The sequence below is a fragment of the Apodemus sylvaticus genome, chromosome 18 (assembly GCF_947179515.1).
Source record: "Apodemus sylvaticus chromosome 18, mApoSyl1.1, whole genome shotgun sequence".
In the NCBI taxonomy this organism is placed as follows: Eukaryota; Metazoa; Chordata; class Mammalia; order Rodentia; family Muridae; genus Apodemus; species Apodemus sylvaticus.
The window spans coordinates 40,652,065-40,667,676 of NC_067489.1; the positions used below are offsets into that span (position 1 = coordinate 40,652,065).

General features: G+C 41.3%; 1 protein-coding gene across 1 annotated transcript; it reads left to right on the plus strand.

Moving 5' to 3' along the window:
* Positions 1–235: 235 nt before the first annotated feature.
* Triml2 (tripartite motif family like 2) lies at positions 236–10,362 on the plus strand. Its single transcript, XM_052162790.1, has 7 exons — positions 236–424; positions 752–847; positions 2,668–2,862; positions 4,941–5,081; positions 8,596–8,618; positions 8,784–8,884; positions 9,815–10,362. Exons 1-7 carry the CDS (start codon positions 236–238, stop codon positions 10,360–10,362), a joined length of 1,293 nt encoding a protein of 430 aa, XP_052018750.1.
* Positions 10,363–15,612: the final 5,250 nt, after the last annotated feature.

Sequence of the window (15,612 nt, forward strand, 5' to 3'; positions counted from 1 at the left end):
GAAGGCTTAAACTTGTCTGGCCAGGAAAACTGCCATAACTCTATCTCCCTTCTCACTCGGCCCAGGACTACTAAAAAGCTAGTTGGATTCCACTGCACTGTCGTCCCCGAGGGTACCATGTGGGCCTGCTTGGGATCACAATGATGCATCTGCCCCTCTCCTCTTGTTCATCCGTAGAGAAGAAGTCCACATCAGGAACAAGCAACCTAGTCTTCATAGGGTGCCATTGACCAGAATGTCCCAAGTACCCAAGCCCCAGGTACCATGCAACATCACAGAGGAGACGCACTGTGGGACGCACACGGAGCTATCGCAGCTCTTCAGTGATGATGACAAAATCATAGTTTCTAGCAAAGGTTTCCAGTCTCCATCGCACAAGCAACATGCAGCATATGGTATCCAAGAAGCTGCAGAGTATTATAGGGTAAGCTTTAAAGAAAATCTAAAGGGGTCTGGCCAACTTCTGCGTGATTGCTTGATGACGTAGATAGAGTGGTCCTCCAGAAACGATCCCTGGGTGTTAAGAAATACCACAAGTCGGGTGGTGATGGCACCGATCTTTAATCCCAGCACTCTGGAGGCAGAGACAGGTGAATCTCCGTGTCTGAGGCCAACCTGGTCTACAGATGAAGTTATGGGACAGCCAAGGCTAGTTTCACAGAGAAAGTCTGTTTTTTGGGGGAGGTGGGATGGGGAATCCTAGTCTCACACAATAAACTTACCTGCACCGCCGTGATCTGTTTGTCTGTAGAAGTTATTCCAGGAAACCCTGGTTACGTTGAGGGAGAAGCTTGAAGCAACTAAGAGCTTACTGGCTGAAGAGCGAGAGAGAATGGCGATGATTCAGGTGAGGGTTTATCCTGACGCAGGGAAGGGGGAACCTGCCATTACCATAGCAAAGTAGGAGAAAGTCTTTCAAGTCCATAATAAGGGAAAGAAGAGAATTACTTTTAACATTTGTTTTAATCCTTACCTTATTTAAAGATTTATTTTAAGGTTTATTTACAAATGTGTGGGAGCACATATGTTTGGTCCCAAAAGCAGTCAGCAGTGAGTTTGAGATCCCCTGGAGTTGGCGTGGTGGCCTTTGTGAGCCACCTGATGTAGGTGACCAGATGTCTGGTCCTCTGCAAGCTCTCTATTCCCAGAAAGGTAATTTCTTGATAAGGAACTCTTCAGAAATGTAAAGGAAGAAATTTGATTTTAAAAATGACCAAAGAGGCTGGGCAGTGGTGGCGCACATCTTTAATCCCAGCACTTGGGAGGCAGAGGCGGGCGGATTTCTGAGTTCGAGGCCAGCCTGATGTATAGAGTGAGTTCCAGGACAGCCAGGGATACACAGAGAAACCCTTTCTTGAAAACCCAAAACCAAACCAAACCAAAACAAAACAAACCAAAACAAAAAATAACCAATGAAACAAGTTTGCAGAAAAGAAAGTGTAAATATCTTTTTGCGTGTTAGAAATAAATCTTCCTGTTTTCTTTTTTAGTTTAATTTTTTGTTTTGTTTTGAATATGTTTTTTTTTTTAAAAAAAATGAGCAGTGACACATGGCTGTAGCTGCCAATGTTGGGAGGTAACGCTTGAACATACATAGTGATCATAGTGATTTTCAGGCTAGTCTGAGGTAAATTGACAAGACATGTCTCAAAAAGACAGCTCTCCAAAAAAAATCTCTCTCTCTCTCTCTCTCTCTCTCTCTCTGTCTCTCTCTCTCTCTCTCTCTCTCTCTCTCTCTCTCACACACACACACACACACACACACACACACACACACATACATTATAGGGCCTTGGGCAGAGACAAAATGCCTCAGTTGGTAGTGTTTGACTACCATACTTTGAAAGTCAGGGTTTGTCTCCAGCAAAACCAGGCGTGGTGGGAATATCTGTAATCCCATTGCTAGAGAGAGGGAGGCAGGAGAGTCAGAAAGATGTTCACCATCATCCTTGCATTTCAAGCAAGGTCGAGGCCAGACTTTATCCCGCAAAGAACAAAACAAAATGTTTTTGCCTGGGACTTTGCTCATGTAAGAGAAAGCTCCTGATGTTTTTAGTCATACGTCATAGCTTCCTTAGCTTATTTGGTTTTGGGCACTGGGTTTTCTTTTTCTTTTTATCTTTTTCTTTTTTTTTTAAAGATGTATTTATTTATTCAATGTATGTGAGTACACGGTTGCTGTCTTCAGACACAGCAGAAGAGAGCATTGAATCAGAAGAGGGCATTGGATCCCATTACAGATAGTTGTGAGGCATCATGTGGTTTCTGGGAATTGAACTCAGGACCTCTGGAAGGGCAGTGAGTGTTCTTAACTACTGAGCCATCTCTCCAGCCTGACACTGACAACAGCTCAAACTAGTCTCAAACACATCATTCTCCTGACTCAGCCCCAGCTGCCCTAACATTATAGTATCACAGCTGGGCTGTTTCATCATCTTTATAAAGTCAGTGAACATTCCTTCATCCACAAGATTGAGTATATGATTTTGTGATATCTTGGTGAATCTTCACTGGATGGATTCCCTTCATCCTTCAGAGTTTCAGCTTCAGTTTCTTCCCTCATGTTTTATGTCTTTTTGTGGTTGTGCTGTGGTGAGTCAGAGGTGCACAAGAGTTGTCAGTTTATCCTGTTTAACCTGAACTCTGTAACCTCCCCATCTGAGGAAGGAAGAAGAGCAGAGGTTTAAAAAGATGATTGAGACCCAGTATAAGATGCAATTCCAGTTACTGACTGAAGAGAAGGAGCTGCCGTTTCTGAGACTGCCGGCCTACAAAGTTGACCTGAACTTAAATGAACCTAATCAGGACCAGCTGATGAAGTGTGGTACAGAGCTCATGCTGAAGTCCCGAGAAATGCTACAGGTGAGAGGAGATTCTGAACGGAGAATAGTTAAGCAGTGTACCCATTCCCAAATAAATTAGCCAATGACACGGAGCAGTGGGGGACACATTTAATCCCATCACTTCAGTGGCAGAGGCAGGCAAATCTCTGTGAGGTTGAGGCCAAACTGGTCTACAGGGTGAGTTCCAGGACAGCCAGGACTACACAAAGAAACCCTGTCTAGTATAAGAAAAAAATTTATCCAGTGACAACCATGTGTGTAGAATATCCTTACCTGCATTCTTTCATAAGATTCTGTTTGAATATACATATAAATGGAGAAGCAAGGCAGGAAAGAGGCCATACATTTATTTGTATATATTCATTATCTCATATTACACTGTTAATATACTTGTAACCCTGGAAAGATGCATAGCTAAGACAGCATTAATATTGTTTCCGTCCGGAGTCGCATTGAGAGACTTAACCTCAGAAGACTCCCAGGGACCTTATTGATGGTCTAGTAGTTACTAGCTTTTAGCTAGCCTTGGGCCCATGTGGCTCACTGTCTAACCTAGTTTCTGTAGCAGTGAAATGGAAATAACAATGGCCTCTAGCTCATAGCGTTGCTGTGAGGTTTGGCTGAGATAATCTACAGAGAGCCCCTAGACAGTGCCTTGTACATTTTCAGCAGTCCATAAATAGCAGGCACCGTTATTACAGTTGGGATCTTTAATAGCAATGGAAGATTAAATGTAACCTATAGACTTCTATAAGAGGTGTGCAGGATGGGCTGCAGCTATACTAAGGCATGCTGCTTGTCATGAGGGCTAGCTAGCATGACTGTGTCAATGAGGAATTCTCCAACACAGAAATCATTTCCCAAATGAGGAAAAAAAAATCTCTAGTATTGATATAGCCATGATCAGGTAGAATATATTTAGAAAGATGAAAAGCGAAACCAGTTATCAGTGGCCTCATTATTTAAGCATCTCTGCTAATTATTGATTAAAGTGTCAATTTTAAAATGTGTTTTTAAGTAGCCAGGCATGCTTGTACATGCCTGTAATCCTTGCACCCTGAAGGCAGAAGCAGGTTGATCTCTTATAGTTCAAGGCCAGTGTGTACTACATAGTGAGTTACAGAACAGCCAGAGCTATGCAAAGAGATGTCGTCTTAAAAAAACAAACAAAAGTGATTTTGAGATAGTCTCACTATTTAACTCCAGTTGGCCTAAAACTTGCTTTGTAGACTGGTTGACCTTGAGCTGGCAAAGACGCCAGCCTCTGTCCCTTAGGGCTGGAATTAAAGGGGAACCGTGCCCTAAGTTATCATTTTAATTCATGATGAAACATTCAAGTTCTGAACAAAATATCACACCAGAAAGCGTGTGATGTGTTTTGGGTGCCATGTTGGTTAATCTAAGTAAACAGATTTCATGAACAAATGCCTATCTAACAACAATTAATTAATTAAACAATAAGCATAGGAATCTCCCTCTGTAATCTCTGCTAGCCTGAACTCATGATCTTCCTGAGTCTTTTCTCCTCTTTTCAAATTTGAGCATTACAAGTTTGTGCTGCATCACACCTGGCCTTGGGTTTCTATTGAGAGGCACCCTGCTTCACGTAGAACATGGCTTTACCTGATTCTGTCTTTTCCTAAAACATTCAGGAATTCAGACTTCCTGGCCAAGGTTGAATTAGTAAATAAAAGGGTATAGTGGTGCACATCTTTAATCCCAGCATTTGGGAGGCAGAGGCAAACAGATCTCTGAATTCGAAACCTTCCTGGTTTACAGAGTGAGTTTTGGGACAGCTATGCCTACACAAAGAAACCTTGTCTCAAAAAACAACCAAACCAAAATGACCAAATACACACATATTTGGGGCTAGAGAAATGGCTCAGTTGTTAAGAGTACTGTCTGCTCTTTCAGAGGACCTGGGTTCAATTCCTAGCACCCACAACATAGCTCACAACAGTCTCTGACTCCAACTCCAGTATATTTGATACCCTCACAGACATACATACAGGCAAAACACCAGTGCACATTTTTAAAAAAAAAAAAAAAAAAAAAAGGTAGAAATTTCTGGAAGTTAATGAGGAGATGCATCTGCAGAGACTTAGCCACCTGGGGAGAGAGAACATGCGCAAACTGAAGGCGAGCGAAGCCTGGCTTTGTGAGCACCTCTGCAGCCTCCAGAAGATCATCACAGACCTAGAGAAGGACTGTGGAGAATGTGCAGCTGCACTGCTCCAGGTAAGGCTGGGGGAAACCATTCCTTAGTAGCATTTGGGAACTGTAGAGTAGACAGACTCATTCAGGGTCGCTTCCAGAATGCCAGGTCCAGGGATCTTCAACCCAGTGTGAAAGCCAGGCAGCCATTGTCCCCCTGCTAGAAGCATTACGGGTCCTGTTGATAGGTCTGTGAATCAGTGCAGACAGAGGGAGAACATTGAACTTCTCAATACCCACTTTGGGTGTGTGTCTGAAGGAAATGAAATTAATGTGCCAAAGAAACGTTTACAGTACTAGGAACGGATAAAGAAATGTGATTCTTGTAACTTATTATAGGATACTGTTCATCTAATTCATATAATTTATATATAATTCATATATAATTTATATATTATAATTCATATTATATGTTCATATAATTTATAATTATAATCAAATTATATACAATTATATAATATATGTTAAATAATATATAATTATATGGTATATATCAAATGATATATAATTATATATCATATATAATTTAGACGGAATTTGGGATCCTTATATTAAGCATAATAAGCCAAGCATAGAAGGAAAAGTGTAAGATTTGCATTCATGTGAAGAACTTAAATTGATGTCCTAGAAGTTGACAGAATCAAGTTGACATACAAAAACAGCCAATACACAGATTACCAGGCTTCCAGCAATCCAGAAGCTAAGAAAGGCCTCAGATAACATGTAAGGCCTGTGTAAGCTCACTTGATGTTCCCACCTCTGTGTTTGCAAAGTGCCTTGATTTATGATTTTCTATTGTTTTGTAACTATAAAAGCTTTATGAAACTCTTGCCACATTGAAACATGATATTTGAGACAATGTGTTCCTGGACTCATATTTGGTGCAGAATAAACCTTTTTTTTTTTTTTTGGTTCCACATTGAAAAAATAAAAGAAGTTGACAGACTGATGAATAAAAGACTGGGGGAAACTAGAAAGGGTGATGACAGGGGAGGTTGACTGGTCCACACCGAGTTATAGCTCAAAGCATAGATGTGATCAGTGATAGGAGTAATAGGCTCTGGTGTCTTACTGCACATGGACCTGACAACAGGATAATGGTAATACACTGTATTTCTCCTCATTAAAAATGAGTCCTTTAATGCTAGTGGATCTCTATGAGTTCAAACCATTCTGATCTACATAGCCAATTTCAGGCCAGCAACACTACATAGTAAGACCTTGTCTCAAAAAAGTAAGAGACACTTCTGCATGATATGTTTTGATCAAGTTTAAGGCCCTCAAACTCAAGCTGGGCAGTGGTGGCATTCACCTTTAATCCCAGCACTTGGGAGGCAGAGGCAGGTGGATTTCTGAGTTTGAGGCCAGCCTGGTCTACTGAGTGAGTTCCAGGACAGCCAGGGCTACACAGAGAAACCCTGTCTCGAAAAAAAACCAAAAAAAGGGGGGGGGGGCGGGGGGAAAGGTCCTCAAACTCTTACCAGATCCACCCCTTCCCACCCAGCTTCCTTCTTTCCTTCCTTCCTTCTTTTCTTCTTTCTTTCTTTTCTTTCTCTCTTTTTCTCTCTTTCTTTTCTTCTTTCTTTCTCTTTCTTCCTTTCTCTCTCTCTTTCTCTCTTTCTTCCTTCCTTTCTTTCTTATCCTTCAAGACTAGTTTCTGCTGCCCAAATAGGCTTGGATGTATGCTCTTCCACAGGAGAGCCGGTACCTCACCAGGGCCTACAGTCTTAAAGAAAAACCGACTCTCCTTCGTCCAGCAGCTGGCAACTTCAAACAATCTCGTGACTGGGGGTGAGACTGTATGCCCAACTGACCTCTCTGTGCTAGGATGTAGGCTAGCTTGAGTTCACACACATCTATGCATGCTGTCACAACTGCTATGAGTTCACCGTGCAACTGGCCTGATGTGTCCAGAAGACAATGTTTCCCTGTAGCCATCCATGACCTCTGGCGCTTACGCCCGTGCTTTTACTCCTCTTCTACATGATCCCTGAGCTGTGGTAGATGTGTGTGCACGTCCATGTACACTTGTGTGTGTGCATGATGTTCTCTCTAGGTATCTTTCTAAATGTTAAAAATATAGAACTTAGATCAGTTTTGACATATGACAGATGTCTGAGGAGCTTAGACAGGTTTGCTTGATGAAGCTGAGGTGAATCTCCCACAATGCATCTGTACATCATGATTCCCACAATGCATCCTGGTGGATATAGAGCTATTTTATAAAGTGATTTATCACCTGAAAACAATTATCTCAGTCCATTGGAAATCCAGACACAGTGACTCATACTTGTGATGCCAATACTTGGGAGGATGAGGCAGGGGGATTGCTGTGAGTTACAGGCTAAACAGGGCTACAGTGTGATACCTTGTCTCTAAAACAAAAAAGCAAAACAGTTAAGCTGGAATTGAGATGTGAGTCTCTAGGGAAATCAGTTAAAGAGTTTCATACTGTGGAGGAATACTCTGTGGAAAGAAGGAAATGGATCCCCAGGCCCTGACATTGTCTTTAAAATACCTCATTGAATGGGCAAGGAGTAATTAGCACAGCTGATTTTTGTTCGGATTTTAGAAAAGAATTGATATGTAAGTATGGTTGTGCTTGTTAACATTCACAGATGCTGTCAAAAGGCAAAATTCCTCCACAAAGGAAGTTAATGGACTGTAACCTGAAAATGGGGGAAAGGTTACTGTCTGCCGTTGTCAGAATGTTCACATATGTTACATACATTGAAATCATCTTCAGGGGCAGTGGTAAACAGTTGTTTTCACCAGATGAGGTCAAAGTACCTCACTGAGTACTGAGTCTATGACGTATTTACCATATAGCTTCCAGTATGTAATAAAGATCCCTATTGTTACAAGCTATCTGGCTAGGGTGCAGTCTGAACAGCTAAGTATTTAAAGCACTATATATTAACGTCCATTGTCTTTTCAAACAGCTAGCTACTAAAAAGCAATAGTTAGTTAATGTCCTTTAAATCTGTTCTGCCCTATATACACTTATCTGACCAGTGTGCTTATTCATAGTATTTATGGATATTTCTTTTTTAGTGGTAGTAGTGGTAATTGAGTTACTGGGCAAACACTGCTTTGCAGTAGACCTATCACCAATTCATAATATTTTAAAAATTAAGAAAAAAAAACACTTAAAAATAAAGGATAACTCACTGAAAAACCTCTGTAGATAACCCCTGAGGAAATAGTTCCGCTCTCGAGCCTAGCCTGTTTCCAGATAGCGTGAGCAGGTGTGACCCAGTTATGTCTGCTCCTGCCCGAGCTGGCTCCAAATGCCCTCTTGGCCCAGTGGCCCTCCATCTGCTCTGTGCATGACTTATTTCCTCAGCAACAGAAAAGAAATACATGGGTGCCGTTTGAGAGGAGACAGGGAGAGAAGAGGGTAAGAAAGAGCCTGTAGTTTCTCTCCTACATACACACACACATACACACACACACAAATTATACTTCTTAGTATCTTGGACTTACAAATGCTTTGGTTCAAATACCCAGAAATAATCTTGTCTCTTTTTCCCCTTAGAATGCAAAGTACTATTTAAAAAGGTGAGTTTCTAAAAACAACTGGGTGAAAATTTGGACTGGATGTCTTAGACACATGAAGGAAGGGAATGTTGGGCAAATATAAATAAGGTTATATCTATGGACAAAAGTTAATTCGAGTGTATATCCAGGACTGACTGACACTGTTCTTTTTTTTTTTTTTTTTAGGAGTAAATCTATACTGCTTCAGAGCCTAGAGCCAGCTCAGATAACAGACCTGAGTTCCTGCCAGATAATCAGAACAAGCAGTGTTCTACAAAGATTCCAAAGTAAGGGACTAAGCATGGATACTGTATACCCAGGTTATGTGTGGAAACCACGTGGTCATCCCAGCGTCCACAAACATCTGCTCATGCGCATTTTCAAGCTGTCTAGAGACTGTAGGCATTTTTATGGTATGATGCAAGGATTGAATGACCAGCCTGTCTGTGCTCAGCACCTAGTCTACCTCTGAGTGACAGCCCCTGCTCCGTGTGGTGTGGATGAAGTTACAGTTTACATTCCCTCAAGCATATGAGGTCAAGTTACATTAGAGTCTGTGTCTAGTAATTCCTTTATCTAGTGTCCCTTGCCATTTATAATTTATTTTAAATAATACCCAGTTGGTTAGAAGGCAGTTTCTTTTATTGAATGTTCATAATGGGTTTCTTTTTTTGGTTATCCTCAGAACTTGTTTTCTATTTCTGAATGTATGCTTACTGGTTTGCTTTGTTTTGTTTTTTTTTTATTTGTCTGTTTGTCTTTGATCAAGGGTTCTCTGTGTAGCTCTGGCTGTTCTGGAATTCATATTGTAGGCCAGGCTAGCCACCGACTCAGAGATCCATCCACCCACCTCTGCCTTCGGAGCCCTGGGATTGAAGATGTGTACCACTATGCCAGAAATTTTTTTTTTCCAAGATAGAGGTTCTCTGTGTATCTCTGACTGTCCTGGAACTCATTCTGTTGACCAGGCTAACCTAGCACTCACAAAGAGTTCACTCCCAAGTGCTGAAAACAAAGGGGTGAAGCACCTCCTTCCCAGCAAGAGTTTCTTTGTTCTTGAGATTGTATTTGCAGGAATACCTGGGACTGAAGGTGATGTCCCACCCCCTACTCTCCACCTTCATCTCTGCACCCTGAGGGAATTTTATACTGTTTTTGCTAGTCTTGTGGCACAGGTTTGCTGAACTCTAAGATTAATTAGAATTCTCTTTGTGCAGGGCATATTACTTTGGACCCAGACACAGCTCACCCCACCGTAGTCTTATCTGAAGACCTGAGAAGGATGGGATTTGGAGAGACACCAAAAACTGGGCCGAGCACTCCAAGGAGATTGGACTTCGGCGCTTCTGTGTTGGGTGCAGAGAGCTTCAGCTCAGGGAGACATTATTGGGAGGTGGCTGTGGGACAGGCAACCCAGTGGCAGGTGGGCATATGTGACTGTCCAGAGAGAAAGGACAGCATTCCTAAGGCTTCTGGAGATAAAGTCTTGCTCATGGGGTCCATGATGGGAGCTGATTGCACCCTCTGGGTCTTTCCCCCTTTAAGAAAGGTCTTCCTGAGAGAGCAAATGTACAAAGTTGGAGTCTTCCTAGACTATGAATGTGGGCAAGTATCATTCTACAACGTGACAGAGCAATCCCTCATTTACAGTTTCTCTGACCTTACCTTCCGAGGAGCAGTTAAACCAATATTTTCTCTTTGTATTCCAAATGGAGACATGAGTTCAGACTCTCTCACTGTCTGTCTCCCTCAGACTCAGCCCTGAAATGCCACTGACAGCTCCTCATCTCCTTGTGTGTGGAACCTACGAACAAAAGAAACACAAAAATGAAATTCAGACTTTGTGAAGACCACTTATGTAATTAATTCAATATAATCCAATAGAGCCATTAGACTTAATGTGGCTAGCCTCAAACTCAAGAGATCCACCTGCCTCTGCATCCCAGGACAACCTGGATGAAATTTAATTTCCATTTTTTCCCTGCCTCTGCTCGCTCCAGCCCCACTCACATGAATAAATATGATATTTATTTCATATATGTGTATACACTGTCACTGTCTTCAGACACACCAGAAGAGGGCATCAGATCCCATTAACAGATGGTGGTGAGCCGCCATGTGGTTGCTGGGATTTGAACTCAGGACCTCTGGAAGAGCAGTCAGTGCTCTTAACCACTGAGCCATCTTTCCAGCCCCTGAAATTTAATTTCTTAAACCTAGGAGCTAAGGAGAAGTCAGATTGAGCAAAAAGTACGGTGCAGGTACGAGGGCAACCACCCATACGCATTTATAGCAGCATACATGTGTCAACTCCAGCACTGGAACTGATGTAGGCAGATTCTGAGAACTGGTTAACCTTCCAGTGAAGCTGAGAGAACAAGCAGTCCTAGCTCAAATACCTTGGCGCACTATAGCAGAACACTGAAGCCAACGTCTGCCCTACACACCGCTACACACGAATCTATTAAGAGACCTGGAACGCTCAGGGCTTTGAAATACCATTTCTGACAGCTTGTATCTGCTCTTGGCATTTGTTTGGTGGCCCAGTGGAACTACTTGGGCCACTAAGAAAACCATTAGAACTTCTGTGTGAAGAGAGTTCATCATACTTTACCTCCTTCATTACTTTCATTACTAGTCGAGAAAAGATATGGCATAACCGCAGGCTAACTTCACATTAATTATGGCCGTGATCTCTGTCTGCAATTGCATCCACTTGTCAGATTGTGTAAGTAATTGTAGATAATTTGTTATAGACTTGGGTTGTTACTCTGTACTTTTCTTCTTCTTCTTTTTTGCATTCATTCATAATATTCAAAGAAACAAAACCAAAAGCTCTCCAATTCTAACAAGTTCACCCTACAGGACATCCTTTAAAACCTCTAAGCAGGTTTTAGGCTGTGATTCCTGTAAATATCTTCCCCTGATTTCTTCATTTTTTTTATAAATATCCCCCAAGAAACTATTTCTAAGCTTTTTCTGATCATTAGGGTGTGTGGGCATCTTCTGCAGAGTCTAGTTGTCAAGATTGTTTTATCTTTGAGCAACAAAGTGTAATTCACCATCTACATCTATGGGTCTGGGGTTCTCTAAAATCATTCGCATATCAGAAATTTACATTGCAATTCATAACAGTAGCAAAATTACAGTTATGAAGTAGCAATGAAATTATTTTATGCTTGGGAGTCACCACAACATGAACTGTATTAAAGGGTTGCAGCATTAGGAATCTTGAGAACCACTGATCAATATAGATTATTTTCCTACTCTGATGTAATAAGCTGCTTTTTGTTTTGTGTTTTGTTTTAATTACCTCTAAATTTCTTTAGCCTTTTATGGAATCCTAGTGTAGAGACTGGGGGTTGGCAGACTATGTCTTCAAAAATCTCCAATAAAACTTTGTTTACAGAAGAAGACTAGAGTTTGTTGGTCTCTGCTATAGGTTATTTCTTTTTAATATTCCAACTATCCTTCAGGCAAGACCTACCAAAATTGACTTAAAAAAGGTAAGTGTATTTCTCTTTTTAACAGACATGCAGATCTGCATCGCCTGCTATCCACTGTCCAACACACACACACACAGGGACCAGAATATGCTCTGGGAACTTTTGGTTTATACCATACGATCCTCAACTCAATCCAATCTGTTTGTCTATATTTTGGGGGACTACCAGTCTCAGTGTTAGCTTTCATATTGCTAAATCCTGGGATGTCAATTTTCACATTATTTGAACTTGGCAGTAGTCAATACTATTAATCCCTTGCTCTTTGGGAAAGTCTCATTTTCCTCCTACTATAGTGGCGGCCGCTTCCTTTCCTCCAGACTTTCAGGCAAACAGTAATTACTTGATGCTCTAGCCTCTCACCTCACTTACCAGGCAATTACTGTGGTACTGGGGATTGAACTCAGGACTCCAAACTTGTTAGGGAAACTCTGCCATGGAGTTATATTCTCAACCCTTTGTCAACTACTTTGAGACGCGTTTTGCCTGGTATCCCAGGCAGTCCTTGAACCTTAAAGTCTATTGCCTCAAGCTATTGAGTGCTGGGATTATAGCCTTGCGACACCTACTGTTTCAGTGGCTCCTTTGTGTGTTTTGGTTTCTTGGTCTTCAGTATCAGGGTTGAATTTAGGGACTTGAACATGCTACATGCTGTACCACGGAGATACCATCCCAGATTCAATGGACCCAATTCACATACTTCTGTGAATGAACTACATGACCAGCAAGACTGGAATACTCCTTAGTTATGTTTTTCTGTACGTATGTCGATATATACCTACGTAATTACATTTTGTGTGCATTTTTTCATCTGCAATTTTCAAGTTTCTGTTTTCTATCATTGTTTGCAATATTGGAGGTCAGAATCTAGGGTTTAGTGCTTGATACACAAGGATCTACCACTTCTCCAAGCTCCTAGCTTGTGTTCTTAAATGAACAAGTCCACTTCCTTTCTGAAGTGGAGCCTAGTAACATCTCCCAGCTTCAAAGGATTTGCCTATAGATTTCCCTGCACCTCAAGTGCTGCCCTGCCTGCCTGCAACTGCCAGTTCTTGTTCAGTGATCCCTTCAAGGATCCCTTCCTTCCTATTGGGGGGGGGGGGTGTTAAGATTTATTTATTATGTGTAAGTACACTGTAGCTGTCTTCAGACACTCCAGAAGAGGGCATCAGATCTCATTATGGATGGTTGTGAGCCACCATGTGGTTGCTGGGATTTTGAACTCAGGACCTTAGGAAAAGCAGTCACTGCTTTTAACCACTGAGCCCCCCCCCCCCCCTTCATATCTTAAAAAAAAAAAAAAAAAAAGCACAGAGCAGCTGGGCGGTGGAAGTGCACATCTTCAATCCCATCACGTAGGAGGCAGATCTTCGTGAGTTCAAGGTAAGCCTGGTCTACAGAGCAAGTTCCAAGAGCCAGAGCTGCACAGAAAATCCTGTCTTAAAAACAAAAAACAAATCAAAGCTAGACAAGGTGATCTTGCTTGTAATTCTAGCAGTGTGTTGGGGCAGGGGGATGAGGAGTTCAAGGCCATACCTTAGCACTGTGTGAGCTCAAGGCCTACCTATGCTGCAGATCACACACACACACACACACACACAGAGAGAGAGAGAGAGAGAGAGAGAAAGAGAGAGAGAAAGGAGCAAATCCTCGAACAACATGATAATCACAACTTGTTACACACAACACAGTAGGAATATTATTCACACTTTGGTGACACCACTGCTTACTAGACTAAATTCTATAAGAGCGTATGGTAATGTCCGGCTTCTCACATTCCAATGTTAAACAGCCCAGAGTCCCAAATAACTATATTGACATAAAGTAAGCTGAAAAGCAGTAAGGGAATAATACAGATTAAGGAGATGCTGAGTGACAGTGGAAGCTAAAACCTATCTCAAAAGGAGGCTATACCTATGTCAAAGCAAGAGTGAGGAGTGTTCCAGTCTTGCTGGTCATGTAGTTCATTCATAGAGCACGTGTATAACCTGCGGATTTGGTCCAACAGCACCGCAATAGGAGAAAAAATAAAAGAATATTCAAACAAATCCAGGTGTCATGATATACGACATTTAGGTGCCAGGACTGCCACCACTGAGTCCCACCTAGCTTCTGTGACACTGCATGCAGCTTCATGTGTCACTGTGATTGTCCATCACTGGGAAAATGTCTCAATGTTGGAAATCATGGGCATGTGATGAATGTATCCTGGCTTAACATTTATTGGGTAGAAAAATCTAGCTTTATTCTATAATTTAGAAATGGGGCCCTATCAATATTTTAAGGCAAGTCAAGCTTTGAGATTCCTGATAGTTGAACTGAGATTTCTATGTTAGCAATTGAGGGAAAGGACTGGAGAGATGGCTCAGTGGTTAAAGGCATGGACCACTCCTGCAGAGGACCTGGCTTCAGTTTGCAACACCCACATGGTGACTCACGACCATCTGTAACTCCAGCTCCCAGGAATTAATGCCTTCTTCTGATCTCCGAGAGCACCAGGTACACAGATGGCACACATTTATACATGCAGGAAAACATTCACACATATAAAATAAAAAAGTAAATCTTAAAAAAAAAAAGTATTAAGGGGAGAGATTTGTATAAATCTAGACCAGCTCTTTCTATCTTCAGATGACAGGCAGGACAGTCTGGCTGACATAGACTTCCCTAGGCTTCGACAAAGCAAAGGGATCTCACTATACTAATAAAAACTTTAAATCTTATTTAACTTAAGGAAGGGGATTATCAGGGAAAGGAGGCATCAATGGGGAATCAGGGAAAAAAAATTGAAACTTAGATTACATGCTTAAAATGTGATGGACCTATCAAAGAGATGTTGAAGTTAAAAAGTACATACAAGAGGAATGAAATTCGGAGGAGAGATGTTAGTGTGGTTGTGTCTTGACAAATTGGATGGTACATAAGAAAATAGGATTTTTGCCCCGGAAAGAATCAAATATGCAATTGAAAATTTACTGTCACCTGGGAAGAAGCAATTCCCTTAAATAAGCGATCAATGTGGTAAGATGTTAAAAGGGAAAAATAAGGAATTTAAATATTATGTCTCTTTAAAAGAATAGTTTAATGTTATTGTATAGTTCCTATCTGCCACATAAGACCCCAAATGCTTTCCCTGTTACCTCAGGCTATACTCTTAACCGTAGGATGGAGATGTTTTGCTTCATTTTATGGAGACAGAAATAGAGCCAGAGGGGCTCCAAATCAACAGCAACAGTGCAAACATTTGAGAACAGCCTATTTATTCTTTCCAGCCTCCCAGATCCTATCTCCTTAAAGGTATTTACGGTCAGGTGATCAAGAATCACTGGAGGAGACTAGTCAGAGAGGCTGAGGGCTGCAAAGATATGAAAGTTAAATTCCCATTTCTGAAGAGAAGTAGTTGATGGGAATTTAATTTAAAAAAAAAAAACGTTTCCCATAAATACATTTACATATTTGTGTAATAACATTTTTTAATTAAAAATAGATTAAAACCTTAAGTGAATACGCTT

Coding starts and splice junctions, on each gene's coding strand:
- Triml2 (XM_052162790.1), top strand. CDS start 236: ATGTCCCAAGTACCCAAGCCCCAGGTACCATGCAACATCACAGAGGAG. Junction 848..2,667: donor AGAGAATGGCGATGATTCAG/GTGAGGGTTTAT, acceptor CATCTGAGGAAG/GAAGAAGAGCAGAGGTTTAA. Junction 5,082..8,595: donor GTGCAGCTGCACTGCTCCAG/GTAAGGCTGGGG, acceptor TTTTCCCCTTAG/AATGCAAAGTACTATTTAAA.